A 25305-nucleotide genomic window follows, 5' to 3' on the forward strand; every position below is an offset into this window, starting at 1 on the left:
AAGTCTGATCAGCCCTAATGGGTTAGTGTCTGACGAAATCTCAGTTCGTTTGCCTTTTAACAACTTACGTCACCTATGGCGAAGACGATATATCCGTCTATCAACTAAGGGACGAGTATACTACGCAGCAGTTCGTTCTGTTCTACTTTACGGCTGCGAAACGTGACTATTAAGAGTAGAAGATACTCGTAAGCTACTAGTATTTGACCACAGATGTCTTAGAAATATTGCTCGCATCTGCTGGGATCACCGGGTAAGTAATAGTGAAGTTAGACACAGGGTATTAGGGAATGATGGTAAATCAGTTGATGAGGTCATGAATCTTCATCGACTGAGATGGTTGGGCGCGTGTTACGTATGCCTGAACACCGATTACCACGACGTCTTTGCTGACTAGTGTTGGGGATGGTCGGGAGAAAGTTATGGGCGGCTCAACCGAAACGTGGCATCAGTCCTTGAAGTCACCAACTTCTAGTCTGAGTCATGTTGGTAGATGCAGACTATTTGGTTGGGGTCCGCGTGACTATCGTAACCAATGGTTGGAGACTCTGAGTGACATGGCTCAGAACTGATCAAAACGACGCAGGTGTACACACTCTTTGTCCTTTATGCCTTTCTTTCTACGAACTAATTTTCTCTCTCAGTATAATATCCTTATAATATGCAGTCACCTTGTTGCATTAATGGGGTGTAGTAACTTGGACCGATGCGTATATGCGCCTGGTCCTACGTTGTAGTTGACTGATTGACATAAAGTTTAAACTTAAACCTGTGCATCGCTAAAGTCTCTGCAGTACACAATCTTTTATTTCTAATCCTATTACGCTCAATCGACTGACATTGTAGATAGTTTTAAAAGATATTTCTGGTTGGACAGTGTAATTAAAATCGACAAGATGTTCCAGTACTGAAATGCTGAATTTTTTACACTCTCTTTTTGAATTTCGAGCTCAGAGATAAGTATATATTTAGTATAATGTTTGTTTATACTACTTTGAGCAATAAATCCTGATGTATAAAAAGCGGCCCTGAATTTTGATCCATGACAGTTCTAGGAATTAGCCCTATAGTACAGTAATGTATTATGTTATTCTTGTCTGTATATGAAGTTCAAAGCTTTTACAGGGTTTTATGGATCAATCGTGATGTGTATTGTCCTGTTTGCTGTTTGTTTTTATAGGATTTTGATGATTCAAATACGGTATATTCCTAATTAGCGTTTGATTTAAAGGGTGATACATGATTTTCTTAGAATAGTGCTTATAACACGTTTACCTCACTTTTAATATCTGAGAATAAATAAATATGGTGAGTACCTCGAACAAAGGAAGTACAACTTATTTTCCCGTATCCACTGTTGAGACTTAGGCTTAATTTATCTATCTGACTTTATCCATATCTACCATTTCTACATAATTTCACTCGTTTTGTAAATATTGTTTGTCAAAACCGCTACTGTAGTGATACAGAATTTGAAGCACCGAATTTTGAATTAATTGATGAATTACGTCTACCAAATGAAATCAGTTCTGGAGATGTTCATTCTGATTTGTTCAGTGTAACAAACAAAAAGAGTTCTTTAGATTTATCAACGCTTATTTTAACAAATTACACTGAGTTTCGATTCTACTCGTCAGATAATGCAACTTGTGTGTCCAAAGAGGTAATTCTTGTATGTCATGTTCCACGGACAATTAGTCAACTTGAAGTATGGTATTTAGGCCAATACGACAAACACCCTAGGCTTTTGAAAGTGAGTTTTATTTAAGTGTGTTTTATTTAAGGTCTTTATTTCCTCTTGAACCATTTTGCTATTCCCTCTTATGATATGATTTTAATTTCCCTAAATAGTACAAACACTCATAACTCAGTGATCTTAATGTTAAAAAGATAAGACAACCACATGTTCATATCCATTTTGCCTACCCTCTTTTAGTAAGCCTGTAGCACTACAGATAAGCTAATTTATTGGGATGTAAGTTCGATTTAATATATAAATCAACGCTAAATTGTCACTTTATCACGTATTTGGTTTACAGAAATAACAACTAGGTTCACGTGTTACTAACTAACCAGTATAATTTGTTTGAATAAGTAATAATACTGTGATTTAGGTTTGTATATGGATCTTTAGGTCTACAGACAGTATTCCTTATAGAGCTGTAGAAAGTAATGGTGGCATTTGTATAGGCCAAGTTACTTGAAAGTATGCAGTTTTCCATACCAAGTGTTGTCGAAAAATCCCCTAAAATCGTTATTGTATTACAGATAGAAAAGTGTTTGGACGTCTTCAAATTGAACTGATATTTGAAACTTTTGTGTTTAACAAATGTTTCTTCTTCAAACCTTGATGTACTAATCACTAAATAGTAGAATTTTGTGATCAAATTTCATTGAAGCTAATAAAACTTAGCTCTATACTGAAGTGTTTACTGATCATAGTATGAAAATTTACATCATAAGTAATTGGCGTTTGCTATCATGATAATGACAGTGAGTTTCCAACTATTTTGTGAGACTGCATATATGAAATTAAGGCATCTTAATTTTTCGTGTACTGATGTATATCTCTATTAGTATAGATCGTGGTTAGCGTAAACTAAAACTGTAGGTAAAACACTGAATTATGCTTTTTTATCTTTAAAGAAATATTATTTGACAATAAAATACACTTACTCGAGCACATCATTAGTCTTTTCTGAAACAATATATTGGATCTACATCGAATAAACTTCATTATTGGCACATACTCAAGTTCCATTGGTGTGTCCAATGTATTTATTGATATGTTATATTTGAGATATAGTTGTTAATTAAGCGTTGAAAGTAAAAAAAGACTTGTGTTTTTATTGCCGTCGTTTATGCAATGCCACTATACACCAAATAGACATCAATTTATATATAATATCGTTTATTTTTGGGATTTTATGACAAGTTTCACTCATAAAGTGCAATTAATTACAATAAGCAATAAAAATGTATACATAGTTTAGGTTAAGAATCAAGTATGTTCTCATTTTTCTTTGTTAGTGAACGATTCATTATCAATTAAGACGTTTCCGTTAGTGGTTTACTAGTATTTCTTTTTCTCACCTTTCTCTGTTATTGGGCATCAACAATGATTGAATTTAAACGAAAATTTTTCGAGCCAGTGGATTTTAATTAGGAGGCCGAACGCTGCGCGGGCGTATATAAGCTCATGTTTGTAAATTAAGTACTACTACTACTACTACTCTTAATATCGTTAAATATATTATAATGGCAATCAGAGCTGTCTATCTCTGGATCTATCGATGGTGATGTCAAGTTCAAATATGTTATACGTCGATATTTCATATAAACTCGGTCGATCGTTGATAGTACTGGTCTGAAGTAAACATATTTATTTCACGAAAAAATAAGGCGAGGGGCATATTTCCTGTCTAGAGTCAATAGGTAGTGAATGTACTTGGTGAGTTGTTAAAAGTGGGGTTGATATTTCTAAACATACGTCCACGTAAGTTCAATTCATTAAAGACAGTGAAGTCAAGATTAATTGTGGAATACGGAACAATTTAATGTGAAGTATTACTCACCTCTATAATGGTTTTAATTTAGTAGTTCCCAGTTCATTCAGTTATTCTTATGTGAGATGTATTAATCCCTTAAAACCTAGTATTGTTAAAAGAAACCCCAGTTTTTTGTTTCATTCTAGGTATTTTTTCTTTTTCTGTATTCTCATAAATCTAGGACTCAAAAGTATCTGATTCTTTCACAAACAATGAGAAGCGCTATGTGCTATTTGATAATAGCATTACATTAAAATTAGAAAATTTGTCCTATAGGGATAGTGGATTGTATATATGCAAAAATGATTTCTTTTATAAAAATGTAACAATTACAGTTATGGATTGTTCAAAATCAAGTAAGTTTATTTTTCCCTTTTATATTATTCACTTCACGTATATTTGAATGTAATTAATAAAGTTAGGATACCACATTGAGATTTGACAACAATTATTTGGATATGTAAATGTCTACAATTCCTAACTAACATCGAAGGGAGACGGCCGAGATATGTGTACACTACGCTTGTGCAGAATCTCCCTTCAATATATTACATTGGTCGTGATTGAGCTTATAAACACCTGAGGTAGATAGAAAAGGTTTACTTCATACATAGAAGATTATTTACCTCATCGGTAACGTGTAAGTGAACATACGGCCATGTATTTTTACTGACGATGTTTTATAGAGTACAATTTTAATATGAGCCTGCCATCAGTATCATGATGAACATCACACATAGGGTTTACTATTTTATTTGACTCTGACAAAATTTTTCGAACTTCCATTTATATTTAGTGTTTAAAGATTCTTTCCTCTATTTTTCATTTCAGTTGATTTCGTTTTTTAGTGCGTTTTGACCGTGAGACCAACTTACAGTAATGTTTCAATTATCACTAGATTATGACATAATAATGAAAATGAATATCTTAATTTGGTCACTTAAATTAAACACTGTTACTAAGTAATACTTGGAAATAGTGTTTCAATGTTATCTAGTTCAGTATTTGTATTGCCAAAGTTGTAATATCAGAAACTAGTTGTTAGCTTTGTCAAATTATAAACTCTCCAAAAGCTGTTCTTTATTTTATGTGTTAAATCATAGTGAATAGAGCTACCTACTGTAATGTGTTATACCATCAACACATTCAAATACTATGTCTTACTTAGTTGATATAGTATTAAGTTTACCTCGTTTACCTTAGATTTCTTTGTTACAAAATACTGGTAAGGTACTGATTAACGTGACTCAATCCATATTACTCCCCCAAATAGTTTCATCAGTCATCTTATTAGAATGTCGCCGTCCTTATGAAGAACGGAAAATAATAAAGTGGTGAAGTTTATGTACATCTATTAAGAAAATACTTCATAATTTCTTCGTCAATTTTATTTGGTTTTAGCTGTGTGTAGAAGTAATAAATTGTTATGGGAATAATCCACCTAGCTAACTAGTGCTTAATATGGCAAAGACAGGATCGCCTTACTGCTAATCCCCACACAACATATAACATGATAGTTATGGATAAAATATGACTTTAGCCTAGCAATACTGAAATAACCTATATTTGTTTGTACATTGACTGTTTACACGACTTCCCCAAGCTGTAGCGTGTTGGCATTAGAAAACTTCACTTACATGACCAAACATGCTTTTTTGTCAGCGTAGGCTGTTGAGGCAAATGACCCCAGGCCCATCAACTTACTGTTTAATTTTCAAATCAAAGTGGTGCTCACATGACAAGTCTGATATATATATATATATATGTTTGTCTAACGCTCATAGTGTAACTACTTTGTGAGTTTTAATATAATTTGGTCAAATTACCATCTGATTTATGTTTGGGCTGTGTTGTTTCGATGTGGGGGCGTTCTCACTCAAGCATTTACTATACATCCCTTCATCATTAGGCAAGAATCGGGGTTGTCCGTTCAAACATGTTGCAAGCTACATCGTATTTAAAGTAGGTCTTAAATATAATTTTTGTCTAATATAAAAATGCTGGTCACTTTGTATAAAACGAAGGTTAACTTACAAGTCAGTCCAAAATGTTCTTGCTCTAGGATAACAATTATATGTCTATGAGCGTATTTTTTTGGTTTTTGTTCTACCAGCCTATCGGCTTGTCATTAAGGGTGCACACTAGATCATGCTGGGACGTGCTTTGAATGAATAACTCAAAATAAAACTAAAAAGTGGAAACAATGACGTGGTGTGATTTTTTTTCATTAGCCTATAGTACTACAATCTAGCGTCATCCATTAAAAATTATTTTCAATCATTTGGTGATTGTATATGCATACCTAAATATTACTAAAATGATGATTGATTTTATCCTAGAAAGGTTTATTATTTATACTGTTTTCTGTTAACTATGCTCTAATGAGGATTGTTCGAGAGAATTCTCAGTATGAATAATTGTCTGTCCCATATATATTTTAGTTGGAAACACTGCCGATTTTCCAAAGTTTTTCTCTTGTATTCGCGGCATCATTCTTCAAAACTCCTGACTAGTCATGTTTATGTCACCAATCTAAATTTTGTTTGCGTTGAAAAATCCCAGTGTTTCTGTTGGAATACATGATACTCTTTTGTCTTAGTAGATATTTTACTGTGTTTATTAATAGGTTAAAGTGGTTAATTATTTGTAACTGTAAAACATATCGGCTAAATTTCGATTTGTTAGAAATATTCGTCAACAGCTTTATACTGTTTATGATACACACGTAACCAGTTGATTAATTAAACGAAATCCAATCTTATCCTGATTATCAATAATGCTTTTCAAAAGTTGTTTCGAAGGTCATTGTGAACATGTATTCAATAATGTGTTGTTCTCGTATGTAGTTGTTTGTTGTATCGTCTCTTTTTGTCGATTCTTTATTTGAAGACAAATTATTGAACCGAGGTCCTAATGACTACTTGCAAGTAGTCAAAATATTAATAATTTAGAAAATCATTTAGCTTTTGGTATAATTCTAGAGGGTTAATGTCATCATGTATAAACATTCAGCCGTAGTAGTAGATTCTGGTCATTAAAAATTTCAACTCTTAGAAAAATCCTTTAATGTTAAAGGTTCTATATTGTACTTTTTGGTCATTATGATGAGAAAGTTTTAAATAGCCCATCAAAAACTAACATACCTGTCGATTGCTTCCATCTGCAGAACACCACACGTTACACTAACCTATAAGTTGAGTCACCTGGATTACGGGTTACACAACAAATGGTCGATACGATTTTATCAACAACATGGTATAGGATGTTACTCAGAGGTCAATCGCTTGAAATCAACTCCGCTTTTTATAATTTACTAATGTTTTGTAAGAGTAACAGTTGAATAAATGTATTGAAGAAACTATTTTCAACTTATAAATGGGGAATCTATCTCTGCAAACAATATTAACTGTCATAATAATATGTTTGCTGAATTTAAAAAAAGGTATTGTGTCAGGAAATGAAAATTGGTGTACTGAAATCATTGAAAGACAAAGGTTATTGTTGACAGCTATGAACTTCCGTACTATAGATTCCAGAGTGCAACTCTATCTCTCCATTCAGGTTATAGACTCATAGTTTATGTCTTTATTGTGTAGATTTGTTTGTTTATTAAATTATTCCGAAATTATACCAGCCGACTTCCAACTACAACTAATTCGAGAATCAATTCTATCTCACATAAATTTCACCTACTCCAAAAGAATGTAACACTTTAGGAATATTTCGAGTAAGTTTATTATGTTTAAGACTGGAATATAGAAATTAGTTAATCCTCGAAGTTTAATAAGAATGAATTAATGTGACGTATGCTAGTAGCATTTTAACCTGAGGACAAGTAAGCGTTAGTATATGTTTATGTCATTTAGAGGTTGGTAGGAAGTTACTACGTACTGCGTATCATTTGCTCACAAATGCCCCCTCACTATTGAAGGCAGAAAACTTTAACATCTCAATGAAAACAAACTACGGTTGACTTTTAACTTGTAATTGCACAATTTCAAAAATACACTTTCATAATATCATAAAATTCATCATTGATACTGTTTGTTCTTGTTTTTAATATAATAATCCTTTTGTTTAAACTATTTCCACTATACCAATAAAGTTATTAGATATCATCAATCTAAACATATTCAATTGCTTAGCGGTTCTTTCCTACATGTCTTTTATTTTTATGATTATTTCCCTGCAGATTTTATCTCTACGTTCCTCCCGCCTATTCTTATTTGGATAATTATATTTATAACAATTTCAACTATCCCTCTATTATTGATATATTGTATACAAATTAGACGTAAGTCAATGCAAACTGTGCTCTCTATACCTATTGACTTTTTGGATAAACATGCGAAATCGAAACGTGTTGATGTTTTCCGTAAAATTAATTTACTCTATACAAATCCAGAACATAAATTATTATTGCATCACTCCGGCTCTTCTGCATCGTCGTCGCCAACATCGTCATCATCGTCTTCCCCGTTATCACCATGTACAATATATTCTCGATCTTCTTCTAACATCAGTAGTACCGATACTGATATAAAACTTAAGATAACAAATATACTTACGTCATTTTCACAAAGATTATTATGTCAACCATCCAAATATTTTCCACAGAATCATAACATTCTTCGTTGTAACGTAATGTTGTTACAATGGTTAAATCAGTATTTAAATTCTGATTCTAAAACATATATACCGAAATCATCCTTTACTCTAGAAAATCTACTTGGTGAAGGTAACTATGGAATTGTTTATAAAGGGAAATTATCCATTAATGCTGACGACGAAAGCAATACGAACAATACTGAGATCGCTATCAAAACGTTGAAAGGTGAGTTCGGTTATATATATATATATATATATATATATATATATATATATATGCCATCCAGTAAATACTTTAAATACTTTATTCTTCTTGTGAGTAAAAGTACCCCTCCCTATCTAAGAAATTTTATTATGTATGCATTCCACAAATTATAGCCAGTTTTACCGGTTACTGTTTGAACATTATTCCAGTACAGTTTCACCACTTACACAATCGAAAACTCATCAGCTAAAACGTTACTTTGAATAGTTTTGTTATCCGAGCAAATATTAAATTAAGCATATTGATACATATCTACCTTATAGATAATCTCTCACCTTTTGACCCTTCTCCCTCGATGACGTGTATGAAATCTTTCTATATTATTATATAATGCACCAACCTTGGTCGATGCATACTAATCCGAAGCTTTACATTGTTCATGATGGAGTTATATCACCATAACTATGCTTAATTCTTTGTGGACTAGATTTTCCACTTGGTTTATGATGAAACCATCACGATATACAAGCAGATAAATTGGATTACCATCAAGAGGGGTACGATTGCAACCTTACTAATTAACGGGGACCCAATACTTTGCCTAATTATAATTTAATTGATCAGGTAAATCAACTAGAAGTGATAATACCATATTCTTCACATCATTTAGAATTGTTTAGTTGAAATCATGAGTCAATTGAAGCTAGACCACCATGGAAAACCTGGAAGCACTGAACGGCCGTTTCGTCATATTGTGGGACTCCTCAGCAGTGCACACCCACGATCCCGCCTCACGAGATTCGAACCCAGGATCTACCAGTCTCGCGCGCGAGCGCTTAACCACTAGACCACTTAGCCGGCTCCAATAGTGTTAATGTCTAACTTCAACTAATCCACGAAATCGAGCAACCGTCCACCACTGTCTTCAGTGAGTTGATATCTCACAACAGACCTGGTTGAACTCCACTGGTCACTACTTCTCACTAGAACTCCAGGAAATATCTCTCCAAACCAGTCACTAGTGAGCATATGGTTATTATCAGAAGGGGGTTTGTGGAGAATTTAGTAATTTTATAGTTGAAATTGATTTATGTTATTTAGAAACGATAAGTAAATCAGAACATAAATTCAGTTGTAATTAGTACAACAAATACTGTAGAAATTCCAATTTACTGATTCTTTATATGTCCTACTCAAAATGGTAATATTTTCTCCGAATTGAAGATAATTTAGTTCTGGTTCAAAACACAGCAAAGTTCATAATATTAATAAACTTTTTCACATTAAGTGAATACGGAAATTTATTCTCAAATCAATTGCTTTTGAAAATTTATTCGAACCTCCCTCCCTCTTTTAAATTATCCTAATCATTCATTTTAGGGTACATCTAGTAACTAATTGTTTCATTTTTTTTATGATGTATAAGCTTTAAATAAAAGCACATGAAATCTTCCCACCAATTTTGTTAATATTCAATTTTTAAACAAATTAATTAAGAAATGTCTGGTTAAACTACTTACAGATCATAATGAAAATGAGTAAAATACAAATTAATATCATAAATTTCATTTGTATCTGTACAAAAAACTAAATTAATAAAATTGTCTTTTACATCTGTCTGTGTAATTAACTAACCCAAAAATACAATTACATGGGAAATAGGTAGTGCCATTTGTATGAGAGAAAATAAAAGCTTCATTTATTGTGAATAAGGTTGTATGACAATGAACAATTGTCTATTGTACTCACATAGTCGTCCACATGTCACTGTCGATAATGGTAATGATATTAATAATAGTCGTATTAATAATAATAACAATAATAATAGTGTTGTTATTATTATTACTATTAGTTGCTGAGTAAACCTACAGAGATAAGCCGTTGCTAGCTCATCATTCATAAAACGAATTTGTTTAAAAGTAAATAAGGAATAATGGACAAAAGTATTAATATATAAGGGACTAGCCCGTCAGAATTAAGATTCTTGCGCAAAATCCAAACATTACTTAAAACGAACAGTAAAAATACCTTTGCATTGTGCTCACAATGTTTGAACTAATAGTAAAATATTCCTTTCTTCAACCACAGTGTGAAAACGGATAGCCTAAGACAAACTGAACTCTCAATTCTATCTTTTTAAACTGTAACGAGTAAATCAACACTATTCCTATATCTTAATCTCCAAACCCTCAGTCTTCAAACAAACTTTAACTTCTTGTTACCATATTTTGTAGACGAATTAATTGTATAACGCCTCTTGGATTTCTGCGCTAAATCAATTGATTTGTATGAATGCAAACCACTTTTGCATTATAGCTAATGTCCATTCATGATGAAAGCTTTAACCATAAACCATTAATCCTAACCCTAATTAGGAACGATCTGAGGATTTAAAAATCTGTTTAGCTTCTCATGAAGATCATAGGAAACTAATAAAGGATATCTATAAACACGAATTTATGTGTCGTTTTTTCTTAGTTTACATGCAGAGTGATCAGTTCATCAAATATGAAGAATTTGTTTACATCGTCATTTACTTTTTCATAAACTATCCGTTTATAAATGCAGTTTTGTGACTGACCAAGAACTAGCTCTAACCGAATAGTATTTCGGATTTGAACTTTGAACTAAATTAAAAACTTAATTAGAGTTTTCATTTCGGAGATTGTGGGTACCAAGTAAAATGTCACTTACCTATCTGTCTATCATTTTTAACATACATAATAAAAACGATTGAATTTATCAAACTACTAGCCAATAATCTCTTTGGCGGAGGGTCGAAAAATATTAGTAATCTTTGGTAATCTAAGTCCCACTGACTCACACTGCCAGGTATTATTTTCTTGTAACGTGATATTAAAGAATTGCTGTGCACAAAGTTTGAGAATTCGGAGTTTTATTAACTATGGAAAAACTAATTGGTACTGAAACCCTTCGAAACTATGCTATACACCTGTAGCATTAGGTTTGTACATTTACTGTGATAAAACTACATTCCTAGCTTGGTAGACTGTAATAATGTTTAATAACCAGGACGCTAATCTTACTGTTATCTGAGGAATAATTCTTTATGGGATTCGTTGGAGACAATGAGGTTATTTAATGAAATGGGTATTTCAGATCTGCAGAAGCTGATTTTCGTACTGAACTATTTGACTTTAATAAATTTAAAACACGGAGTTCAGCGAAGGGATCTCTTTTTAGCGAATTTATTATCAAGCTGTACAGTCGTATATATATGAAAATGTTTCACTGAACTCCGTGTTTTAATTTTAATGTTTAAATGGGAATTATATACCAATTTAATAAATTTCCCTAAGGTTGGAAGTTTTTATGACTAATTATTGAAGATTCAGTCAGTCACAACATAGAACTTCGTACGTACGTACATCACTTCGAGTTGCCATACCACATTAGCACAGAGATGCAATTGTCGATTCAAATCCCATAATGGTAGAGGTAGTAAGAGTATAAGCAATAATCCGAAAGATTAGGGTTTGAAGATATTATTCAAGGAGTATAATCCAGTGAAATAAATTTGGAAAGAGGAAAAAGATAGGGACATGGAGAATTCAGAAGGTTAGAATTTGGGAGAACACAAAGAGTGGATGCACCTTCGCCATCGCAAACGATTTTGAGCCACGTCATTCAGGGTCTCTAACCATCGTTGTTATCATCTCCCGCATACCAACCAGGTAGTCTACACCTACCAGCATGGCTCAGTCCACTTGTCAGTGACTTCATGGATTTGTGCCACGTGTTGGTCTGGTCGCCCCCAGCTTTCTTCCAACCTACTCCTACACGATAAAACATTGCTCGTCGGGGCAGTCGGTGATTGGGCATACGTAACACGTGTTCTAGCTATCTCAACTGATGAAGCTTCACTACTTCATCAATCGATTTGCCATCCTTACCTAGTACCCGTTTTCTAACATCTGCATTACTTACCCAGTGGTCCCAGGATATACGAGCAATGTTTCGAAGACACCTATGATGGAATACTAGCAGCCTCCGAATATCCTCTACTCTTAACAGCCATGTTTCGCTGCCATAAAGTAGGACGGAATGAACTGCTGCATAGTAAACCCGTCCTTTGGTTGCAAGACGGATATCTCGCCTACGCCATAAATGACGCAAGTTGGCGAAAGCTAGACGAGCCTTCTGTATCCGTGCTGAGATTTCGTCACACACCAGACTCCCAAGATAAGTGGAGCGGTCAACACGCTCAACTATTTCACTCCCTATCATTAGCTCAAGTTTCGATGCAACCCAATGCTGAAGTAACATTTTGTACTTCGAGGTAATCAATTCTGATGACAGTTCGCCATAGGCTCTAACTTGACCAGTTGTGTTCGAGTAGAAAGCCTTTATAAGGTTAATGTACTTTGGTACTCCCTTCAGTGACAGATACTGCCATAGAACCTCACGATAAACGGAGTCAAATGCCGCCTTAAGGTCGAGAAATACTACTATTGTGGGACGTCTGAATGTGTGTCTATGTTCTAGGATCTGACGTGGAGTGAATATCTGGTCTATACAACCACATCCAGGTCGAAAACCAGCCTGTTTTTCTCTAGTCTGCTCTTTACGAGCTTTGGTTAGGCGCCGAAGTATTATTGAAGCTAATATCTTAGACACTATATTACTCAAACTGACTTTTGTCCTTTCTTGTAGACTGGCACAATCAGTGATTGAGACCAGTCAGATGGAATTACGTCCAGTTCCCAGATTCTACCTAAGACCTCATTCAATTTCGCTGCTACTACTGGACCGCCGTCCTTAAAAATCTCAGAGGTAAACCTGTCAGGGCCCGCTGCTCTCCCTCGCTTCAGATTTCCTATAGCTTTTTCAACCTCGTAGATAGTTGGAGGACTTACCTCAATTTGCCATTTGTGACGACTGGGGATCGAGGGTAACTGAAGTGCGGCTGAAGGCCAGTTGAACTGATCCCTAAAGTGCTTCGCCCATCGATCCAATCTCCTGGATTGAGAATTAATGATATGTTCAACTTTTTCCGAGATAGTTTCGCTTACAGTTGGATTCCTAATACCGGTTTCTTTAAAAAGTCTGAGTAGTTGTCTGCTGTTACCTATTGCCGCTGCCTTTTCCATCTCTCTTGCTTTCGCTACCCACCACTGTTCGCGATCATTGTGTAGGCTTCTTGTTAGTCAGCGGCTAAGTTGACTCCGCTCTTCGTTATGTTCAGAGCCAGGTGGGATGAGTTTTCGAGCATCTATCAGTGCGGTAGATGCTGCTGAGATCCAGTGTTTTTCCTTAACCTTATGGTTTGCCGTACTAGCAGATATCACTGCTGTTTCCACAGCTTTTCAGGTGTCATTCCACGCTGCTTCGAGGTGGGCACAACTAACATGGCTGCCTAACTGTTTTTCAAGTTGTTTCTGAAATATATTCTTGGCTTGGCTATCATTAAGTAGGACCTTAAGAGGTTTCCTTGCAGCGTCTTTCCTACGTCCAGTGAGACGCAGCCAGATACGTGCTCGCATTAGATGATCTGAATCTAAACATGTGCTCCAGAATGAGCGACAGTCTTCTATCAAGCCCCTCCATCGGTGGCTGATAGTGATGTGATCTATTTGTGTTCAACGTTGGAACGAATTTAGAGGTCGCCATGTCAAAAGATGTTTTTCCTTGTGCTTAAAGTTAGTATTTGCAAGAAACAGGCGTTTATTTGAGCATAGCTGCAACAGATGGTCGCCACTATCTGTTCTTTTAGCAACGACACCGTAATATCCACCCAGGTGTCTTTACCTTTCATTTAGTTTACCTACTTGAGCATTAAAGTCACCAGCCACTATTACTACATCGGCGAAGGTCGGAAAGTTTTCTGTAAAACTCATCTTTTACATCATCTGGGCTGCAGTCAGTGGGAGAGTAGGCAGAGACGACGAAGAGGCAACGGCGAGTTCCCATGCCTTTCCGAGTCCTTACTGTTCCGTTTAGTCGGACAGCGCACTGACGACTGTCTACTGGGATCCAGTCCAAAAGAGTTAGTTCTGCCCTAGGACTCAATGCTGTACCTACGCCAGCGAGGCCACGGGAAGCAGCATCAGGGCTTCCAGATACACGAAGCGTGTATCGAGATGGTTCTTTATTTTGATTAGGTGAGGTCAAATGAATGACTCTACTCGGATCTTGTATGCGCGTTTCGGAGACGCAGCACACATCGATGGTGCGAGATTTGAAAGTCTCAGCTAAGGAAGCCTGTTGTCTTATTTGGCACAATGTTCGGGCGTTAAAAGTTCCTACGTATAGTTTAGAGCGTGGTTTCAGGAGACCAGGAATAACGTTCCGTGTGCTCGAATCGTTTACTCTAGCGGTGCGAGGTGATAAAAAGACGTGAGAAGGGTTAGTCGTGGAGATAAGAGAGTCATTCAAAGGTTTAGGAAGGATTTGAATGTGACAAACTTGGTCTCGTGTGTTGTTACGGGTATGAAGGCTAATATCACTTCCTGGCTGCCCACACCGTGGAAGGGTATTTCTTGAGGGACCTGAAAAGGTCTTAACGACTTGGAAGCGTGACCGCAGAGCCCAAGGGACAACTGCCTGAGGCCGGCCACGCACTGCCTTCTCGTGGGGTATTTTTGATGTGTTAGCTTCCTTCTTCAAAGGGCCTTACCGCCGGAGACGGAAATCCGTGAGGTAAGGTGAAGCGTCCTTTTCTAACCCGTTCCTTCTTTGTGAGAAGGCAGCATCGCTGCAGATGCTGGTTGTCCGAGGGAAACACCTTACTGCTGTCACACCCCTTTACAGTCAGCAGTACGACTTCGCCCTCAGACCTTGAGTTGCTGCTTTTAGTCTTACCGTTCTCTAATCGACCCGCCTGGCATGGTAGAACCTACAGGAACATATGTTCCAGCCAATATAGCTCAGTTGGGTCATCACGATAGGCAAGCCCGACCACCACGTCAAGGTAGCGGCTACGGTCGACATTGGGGCCACTAGCTCATTGAGACAGTTTAGCTGTTTTTATTTAAATATTAAAAATTAGCAGAAAAAGGGAATTATTGCAAAAATACAGGAACCATTTTTTTATTTCACTAATCCTACGATTTTTGAGTCATCGATACAAATTACCGGATGATCACTGTGACATGAGTTAAACATCAATACATTTTCGAGGGATTGATCTCCTACTAGGAGACTCACTTATTGACTTAGAATACGCGATTAAATAGTTCTATTTCATGATGACTGACATAATCCGGTCCTCCTAAAACTTCGAATAACAATACAACCATGTTTTGGACCCATCTTTCACCATTTAAATCTAAAATGTTGGTTCAGGACTGGTCAGCACCAACGCATAGACCGATCATAAGGAATAAAATTTCTGAGCACGTTGACTACTTCGACTATCTAAAAAGTCTTGTCAGTCCTGTTGGTTTGGTTTTTAACTAAATCCTAACACGGATGCAGAATACTCACTTGGTTTTACTAACCTGTTTCTTTGTGGCACAGGCAACTATACTCTATAGTAATCCGCTCTATGTTACTATTTTGCTGTAAAGCATGATATTTAAAAGCAGAATAAATGGATAGACTGTAAGTTTTTGACCATAGGTGTATTCTAAGCGATTCCTCGTCTATGTTTGGTCTACTGATTCAACAGTATTTTAGTTACCCGTAGGGCACTTAGCAAAGATAGTAGAACAGTTAATGGGATTGTGGACATTCACCAAATAAAGTGGCTAAGACGTTCATTGCGTATGACCAACGGCCTCCTACTTTGATAAACGATGTTGTCTGCGGTAAGAATAAGTTAGGGGCTATTAAGCAAGCATGCGCCATCAACTCATGAAATCATTGACTCCTGAACTGAACCATATTAGTACATTCGAATTATCTTGTTGAGATCGATGGAATTTTTGTGACTAATGATTGAGGACATCTGGTGATATGACTCAGAATAGGTCACAATGGTGTACATGGATTCATTCTTTGTTGTACCTTAGAACCTGAGTTTCAAAATTACTTTATACCTTTTATTCCACGAATTCACTTCTTTCTGCAGTCATATTTTCCTATGCCTAATCTTTTCTAAAATCACTGATACTACTATTAGTACATTAGTATTCATGTTAATAATTTTATCTCACTTTACTGATGTAGCATGGTGTTCTAGGCCGATACTCATGTGTCAGGTTTTCCATCTTACTCATGAATGTTCTAGTCTTATATAGAGCGTAGATATAGCTAATTAATATTTATTTGCATTATATTCAGAACCAAGAACGTCCATTGATTTACAGGTGCGTTCTAAGTGATAAAAGTGCCGTGCTATAACATTTAGTATAATGTGAGTAATAGATTTATAAACGCCAGTTATGTCGCTTCCCACTAGGAAATTCTTGACGTCTGAAGGATTCAAGATGGTATGTAGATTTTAAGAAGTCCAGATGAAAAAACTGAACTAAATAACACAGAGCAAATTAAACAATTATCACGAGAGCTTTATGCAGTCAGAAAATTGGAAAATCAATGGCTATGATCAGCCCGCATAACTGGGACATTCTTAAAATGTAGGATCTAACAAGTCGTAAGACCTCATTATATACATTATATAGATGTATACATTGTTTAAATTATTCAGTTCTACAAAATCAACGAGTGAAAACTTTCGAAATTATTATCTATTTTTTTAAGAAATCCTAGACACTGTAATGTAGTTGATATGATTATGCTCCTATTGGAAATTTTCACTTTTAAGGAAAAAATCATATAGCCTACTATTTTATATAGGTAAGATCATGAGTCAATTGAAGCTAGAACACTACGGAAAACCTGGAAGCACTGGGCGGCCGTTTCGTCCCATTGTGGGAATCCTCGGCAGTGCGCATCCACGATCCCGCCTCACGAGATTCGAACCCAGGACCTACCAGTTTCGCTCCAGAGCACTTAACCGATAGACCACTGAGCCGGCATCCAGCAGTGTTAATGTCTAACCTCAACCAATCCACGAAATTGCGCGACCAACTTCCATTTTACTGAGGTAGATACCTGTCTTTACCTGACATAAATTAGCTCCACTGGCCACGACTTCTCACTAGAACTCTAGGGATTACCTCATGGAGCCTACTATTTGTTCAATTTACCACTTGGAATTCATCGTATTGATGTCCGTATTGTTTTAATGCTTACAAATATTTATTGAATCCATCTTCCCTTAATTTTATTGGTGTTTCCCTATCATTTGATTTCTGCTCCACAATTCATCTAAATTGTTCAAACTCATTGTGATAGTTTCAATACTTCAATTACCTCATCCATTTGTCAGTAGATTTAAAGTCGATATATAGATTCATCAAGAATTAATTTGAAGTTTACAGTGGCTCGACCGTTTTTAATTAGACTCATTTTAGGTTAAATAAGTAAATATGCTAAACCTGTCACATGAGTTAAACATCGCAATAAATTGAGATGTTGATAAGAATTTTTATTAATTTCAATTTTAACTGATGAACTTTGTAGAAACATTTACAATCTTTATCAGTAGTCAAGGCCAGTTCATTTGTTTAGACATTTAATCTCTTAGGTACTAATTGTTTTTCTGTTAACTTAGTATACAAGTCTAGGTATTTGATTAATGTGATAAGTATCATAGATCTCCTACACAATATATTAAACCTATATTCCATACTGCTATACGATATTGCTGTATATTGTATATTGTTGTATGCGTATGTATATGCTTTGAGGTTTATTGTAAGATCTATTGTAAAAAGCATAAAAACGTTGATGGATAAATTTCGTAAAACAATCATAAAGAAAATATTGAACCGATAATTAGGTAAGCGATTATGTTCTTCATGAATGTTTCCTATTCACATTTCTACTTGATTTCATTGATGTGTACCTAAACTGTGTTTGTATTTCTTTCATTATGTCAAATATTAAAAATTATGAGGTCAAATGTTGTTGATCTGTATTTATATGTTTCTCTTTTCTAGCTTTCACCTAGACAAAGTACATTTATTCAACTTTCACACCAATTATCTATTAACTTTTCCAATAGAGTAATACACTTGAGGTAAGATGGTGGTTGGAGGTGGTCAACAGGAAACCCTGGACCCGGGTTTCGTGCTACTTGGCACTCGTCAGCAAGGTGTACCCGTAATCTTGAGGGAACTGACGCTCCCTGGCGGGTTCAATCCCATGTCACTCAGCTTCACAGTCAGAGATGTTACCACTGAGCTATTCGGGCCGCGACCGACCTGTAGGACTGAGATGTAATCACAATTGATTGATCACTGGATGGTGATCAATGTCATGCGTGTCAAGTCCTTCTTATATATATATATATATATATATATATAGTGCATGCAGTGTCGAGCCACCTAGACTGGTGGCCACATTGCAACTTGATCGATAGCATTCGATCAGCACTGAGAAGGACTTGACACGCATGACATTGTTCACCATCCAGTGATCAATCAATTGTGAGAGTAATACACTAGAATACAGATCTAATTAATTTCTTACAAATATGTCTTGTAGTGATGTGTTACATATCAAGCTGATGACCAAACTTTCTAACCTTATAATTAATACAATAATAAATAATATTTTAGTTTTAATACACACCGTGTCTGTAAGCACATTATTATAATTGCCATTAGTGGTTTTATTTAATATTACACAGTACAATATATCTCAAATAGTTCAGTTCTATCATGTTGATTGCCACTTAATAATAAAATATTATACATATTAACCTTTTGAAAAAGTCAGTTCAATTACTGATTATCACATTTGAAATGTCAGATTTGTTTACTCAGTTTGTGGTTTGGTCGGTTTATTGTCACCATTGCTGCAGTTGACTTATGTACTCCTTAATCAGTCGAATAGTTATCCTCAATCTTTTTCTCTCTCTCTCTCTCTCTCTCTCTGCTTAAACATGCAGAGCTTACAATGTTAAAAAAATGTATGTCTCCTGTATGCTTTTAGCTGTGCGATTGAATCCAAGCAAATTGGTTGATTAGTTTAGCCATTGAAAAAATTATTATTTCTTAACATTAACGCATGCAAACAGTATCGACACATGAAAGTCACCTACAAAAATTACATATTTTCATGTACTAGGCAATCTAATAGGTTTGTTTTATGTGATAAACAAGACAGGTAGGTGTCCAAAAACAGTATCGTTAATAGTAAGATACTGAACTAATAGTTAAAATGTTTGGTGATGGCTGCATTAATCCGAAGTCAAAGTTACATAGATATAATTAGTTAGGTTTCAAGACTTGTTTAAAGTTTCTTTCTGCATAATACATGCTTTTTCTTCTGACATTTAGTATGTCTTAGTGTGTAGTAGAAAGATATATCTCGAATTCAAAGAATGCTCAACAGATTTGTTGTAAACTATTTCTCAACTATGTTTTTTTCCCTCATTTTCCCTTAGTGATCGACAAACTTAATTTGATATGGTATCATTGCATCTAGCAAATTGTACTATAGAAATATTGACCAATCACTTTATGTGCTGTTGTTAGTTGGAAGATGTAAATGCCACAGAATAACAGTAGATTTAGTTCATGGCAATACCCCGACATAATCCAATATTCAAACTTGTAAAAAGTTCTAAAGTTACTTTTATTCAGGGGGATTCGTGTTAATTGTGAAGCGACTAAAACTGTGTGTGGAAATTTGCAATACGAGATAATGAGGACCGGTTACTTCTGAAATGCTGAACCTACATATGTACACGAGCCATGAAATTAGATTAATGTATATGATTTGATTTTCTTTCACTGTTGAAAGTTATTTTTAGATCTGACTTCTAAATGAAAAACTATTAAGAAAATAACAACTACTGCGTATTCTGATTTTATGTCAATTCCAAATCAATCACATATGTATGAGGGGTGACGGTTGTTAGCGTATTGATTTGTACTATTTGAAAGCAAACCATTCGACCTGTGTGATTAACCAAGGTACAAATGACGATGAGAGTGAAGGATCAGAGAATAAGGCCTTTGACTTCTAACCGATAGGCCGCAAGTTCAAACCCACCAATTATTTCGGCTTGATCAGCCAGATAGGTAGATTATCACTATTTCTCTCATATTAAGTGTTAATCATAGCTAGGTACAAGAATCTTCACTTGATAAAGAAGTTTTCTCATATCAAGAAGTGATGAAATGAATATTCGCTGATAATATTGAACAAAAGTTACTTTTTATCTCAAGTTGTCATCGAACTCCCAAAATCATGGATCTGATCCCACTTGAGATTTGCAATGAAAACTGCTTTAAAGTCTCAGAATAGAATGAAGAAGTTATCTAGTTCCCCCCCAGTGTTCCAATAGTTCCACTTCTGTCTTTTCACGAAATCAGTGAACAATGTATCAAATTTAATTCAACTCATCAGACTCGTTTAGTTCTACATTGTAGAGACATTTAATGTATACAATCAGCTTTGCTTTGGATCAAAACAAGTTTTTGTAAACTTCAAAGCTCATTACGTATACAAATGGAAACCTACTATGAAAATCAAAGGATTCAAAAGAAAACTTCACACACTATTCATGAAATTAAGAATATCGACAAAAGGTCTGTTCAGTGAAGAATTCATTTTTGAAGTGGATGATGTCATTAAAACTCATGGTTTAGAGGAAAATAAAAAAAGTCGATACAATTATTCTAATGTGATCGATTTTTAACTATGCCAACTAAAGCCTTGAACTGTATAATAAAATAGTCCGTAAGATCTTAATTATATGGTCTTCACATCTTAACAAGGATCACTTCAACAATCGATGAACTCATAGACTTCTGATTAGTCTTGGTTTGATTACTTATAAATGTTTGAACATTAGTCTATAAGAAATGTAAATACCCAGAATAAATAAACTAGAGTATCTAAGAGACTTAATACATGAGGTCCAAATTAAACCAAAAGTAAGCTTTGTCAGAACGAAATCTATAAAACGTCTTGGGAGTGTCAACCATAAAAAGAGTCGAAGAGATTATTCCATTAATGCTACGGGCAAGAGTGAGGAACCACTAAATGTTTTGTGACCGTTAATTTCATTCCTAACTAGTTATTCATTATTCGATAATTTATATCGTGTTTAAAAATTTCCCATAATCATAGCTTTGAAATCTTAGTAAATGTACAACTAGTTGATTGAAATCTGTTTCACTGTTGTTTAGTAAACGTTCTGTAAGAGAAAATTACCATTATGTTCACGTTAGTCATTACAGTATCTTATCTTTCAGTTGTATTTATTCATAATAATGAGAACGGATTTACTGTTTGGTGGTATAATATGAAGTGGACTGCGGCGATATTGCCTACAAACGATAGCGAAAACTTTACTTATAAGCCTTCAAGCTCAGAATAGAACACAATACTGTCAAAAACTTCTACATCTTAACCACAACAATAATATTGGTTGTAGATGTCTCCGAACAGATAAAAACCCTTTCGTATATAATGTAGTGATCAATTTACATCATAATCGTCCCATCAAATAACACACAGCTGAAAAATCAAATACTCAGAAGTGGTTTGTTACAAATCCCAGAGAATAATTTCTTTTATTATTTTAGTCCTGTGAAAATATTCATTATGGAAGCAGAATAAAGTATATTACTTATTATTTCATTTTGAGTTACACAGGTAGAATACAAGCCAATCTCATTGAACATTGAAACGGTGATTGTTTGTTTACTTCCTGTTCTTGTTACAAACACATCCATAATGTTTTGTCTATGTAAAACATTTTGTATAATGTTGTATAGATTTCGGTACGATCATTATATTTGCTACACTACATAGAACACGATGTAACACACATTCACTCGTAAAAAATTAATTACATTAGAGCAGATTAATTGTCTTTATGTAACACACATTCACTCGTAAAAAATTAATTACATTAGAGCAGATTAATTGTCTTTTAGTTATGAAATGATGAAAGCAAAAAATAACGAACTTCAAGACTAAAATCTATGAAATAAAAGAATTTTTGAAGCTTAAAAATTGTTTCTAAGTGTAATTACTATGGTTTGATTTACAAATTTCGGATAAATTGAATGCATTGCTTATGTTAATAAAATAATAATTTGTTTGTAATATTCCAGTGAGTATAAAATAAAAAAATAACTGAACTAAATTAATACAAGGTAAGCAGAGATGGATAGTGGCTAGCAGTGGAATCCAGTTTGACGCGCGTTTCGTCCCATTTGGGACTCGTCAGCTGGTTGTACCTGCATCTCAGAGTTGATGTTCACTCTGGGACTCGAACCCAGTACCCTCGCTTCAAACGCCATCGCGTTATCCACTCGGCCACTGAGTCCTGATAGCCACTTGCTTGTGCCAGCTGACGAGTCCCAAATAGGACGAAACGCGCGTCCTGGATTCCACTGCTAGCCACTATCCATCTCTGCTTACCATGCTTGTGAATTAAGGTATATCGAGGCAATACGCACAGTATGCACATATGCCAATTAGAGATTGACCAGTTGCAGTCCTAACACATCGATGGGAAGATTCAAACAAACAATACTAAATGAATTTAAATTAATACAAGTTGAAGTAGTATAGCAGAAAACCCAAAATATTTAGTACGGTCAAAATAAATCTGATCACGCTAATGTCATATCATTCAGGGTAAAGATGAGACATGTTTGGTGTGTTAGTATATATCTAAGTGTAAAAGCTGTGACATTTGTAGTATGAGGGAACAGAGCTAATTAGTATGTTCTTTACTGGAGGTGAATTTTGAACGGACTAAAAATGGTTGTTTAGGGAAATTGTCTACATTGAATGGTTAGAAGTTATCGATTCTTTTCTGTTGAGCCCAATAGGTTTTAGCAACGTACGGAGTGCTTTAACCACTCGTCTTTTGCTTGTAGTTGAATAAGCTATTCTTAATTTTGATATTTTTAATACAAATTTGATGTTTTTTGAAAGCACCATGTACTACTTACCCGACTTAATTTGTAGATTCTCGTGTTCTGCAGTACTATTTTGAGATCATTTTGTGTGGCTTAGATGTTCTGTGGTACGAAAAATATCACGAGATGACTCTCTAAAATGGAAGGTATTATAATTGCAAAGACCTAGTCTGTACACATGATCCCTTGTAGAATCAGTGGGGGATCTTTTATCTTTATTCAAACTAAGGGATTTCGGTTGTCTTATAGAATCCTTTAATTCTGTTTAGTTTTAAGACTCGTTGTCATTCTTCTGTCGTCCAATCGGGTTGAAGTGAAACTACAGTACCAACATATTTTATTCCAGGTATTGTTTAAAAGCAAACCGTTTCATTATACCATATTTTAAACGAATATTTATAAGAAATTTATTAAATTTCAAGATGTCTGTTACATTTTTCTGCTCCTTTTGTTCATCTTCTGAAGTAATAATTTCGATAGCTTTTCTTAAAAACTGTATTCATTAGCGACTCTATAAATATATCATATTATTTTATATTATCATATAAACTATTGTATAGTTGCCATTTCATGTATTTATATATTGATTAAATTACCTCTAACATCATAGTGAACTAATCTTTAGCACCATAAAAATACCACATCATATGTACATTCTGTGTTAATCAATTGGGATAAACACATATATCGATGACAGAATAAAAGTTTTTAGCTTTACATGAATTAGCCTGTAGCGAATCATTTGAATACATACGTTTATCATACTTAACTGCTTTAGTATCATATAGTTTTGATTGAGTTTTAGAAAAAAACAATTAAACTTTTTAATTTGAACAGAGATTTTATAACCATGTAACAAATGACTTTTAAAGTCAATATTAGTTTTATTGAGTAAAGTGATTTATTCAATGTTACCAAAAATTTAAACACTTTAATTTGTGAATTCATTATGTTCTGGTCTTTAGGTGAACATCTCTTATGTAATCTGTATTAGCTTAATGTTGGAAAATGTTAAAAGGTATTTAAGCATAATTTCCTATTGCAAATATTGTTTGATTAGTACTTTTCGTGTATTTTCTCATGAGGTAATAATTTGTCTATTATTACAAAAACAATGAAATGAATTAAGCTTAGAAATATAACAATAATGTTTATTCTATGATACATCGTGTGATAATTTTGCTAATACCTGTGTAAATAATTTCCCGTGTAATAAACTAACATAATTGTTGTTTCATCTTAAAAAGAAAAACCCAGATACCTTAAGTAAATAAATGACACGTGATTTTTTTAGTGAACCACTTCAATTTTTGAATATGACGACAAAACGATATCATAATTGAATGATGTTGGTATTTGTCTGTTATTGATTCTTGGTGAATTACTCTATTTTCATTACAGTAAGTTTTTCGTGTACAATTTATTTTACCGTTACTTATTTTCCTTCATTATTCTAATTTCTATTACATGCACAGTGTTTTTCTCTTTGTTAATTTCACCTTTTTCTTCTGTTATTCTCTAGATGGATTTCGAAATAGGCAATTAATTAATTTGCTTCGAGAAGCGAAAGTTTTAAGTGAGCTAGAACCCCATCCACATATCATTAGATTTCATGGACTATGCATAGATAATAGTAAGTAACGTTTTGTAATATATATATATATATATATATATATATAGTGAATAACAACCTACTTGTTTAAACGTAAATTGATTCTAATGATTTACATAACTAATATTTACACATGTCTTATCTTCAGATCTCTTCAGTTTCAACCATTGAGTAAAAGGGATTCGAATCATCATATAAAAATCGTGACTCTTACAGTTCAGTAGATTAAATAACATTAATAACATTAAATAACACAAGCAATTGTTCATGTTATTGTCATAAACCATATCAATAGTTCAGCGAAGGGATCTCTTTTCAACGAATTTATTATCAAGCTGTACAGTCGTATATATATGAAAATGTTTTATTAAAGTACTAATTCCGTGAGGAAATGTGAACACTAATAACCAG

General features: G+C 34.4%; 1 protein-coding gene across 1 annotated transcript in view; it reads left to right on the forward strand.

Annotated features, from left to right (window-relative positions):
* Positions 1-25305, forward strand: part of Smp_175590 (tyrosine kinase) — a gene marked incomplete at its 3' end in the record, with an annotated part of 51235 nt that overhangs the window by 5441 nt on the left and 20489 nt on the right. The window contains exons 6-9 of the mRNA XM_018793572.1: positions 1462-1753; positions 3730-3904; positions 7741-8382; positions 24805-24915. Coding sequence (XP_018648071.1) covers positions 1462-1753; positions 3730-3904; positions 7741-8382; positions 24805-24915 — 1220 coding nt within the window. The remainder of the gene's footprint in view (positions 1-1461; positions 1754-3729; positions 3905-7740; positions 8383-24804; positions 24916-25305) is intronic.

The sequence above is a fragment of the Schistosoma mansoni genome, chromosome 1, assembly GCF_000237925.1.
Source record: "Schistosoma mansoni strain Puerto Rico chromosome 1, complete genome".
Classification (NCBI taxonomy): domain Eukaryota; kingdom Metazoa; phylum Platyhelminthes; class Trematoda; order Strigeidida; family Schistosomatidae; genus Schistosoma; species Schistosoma mansoni.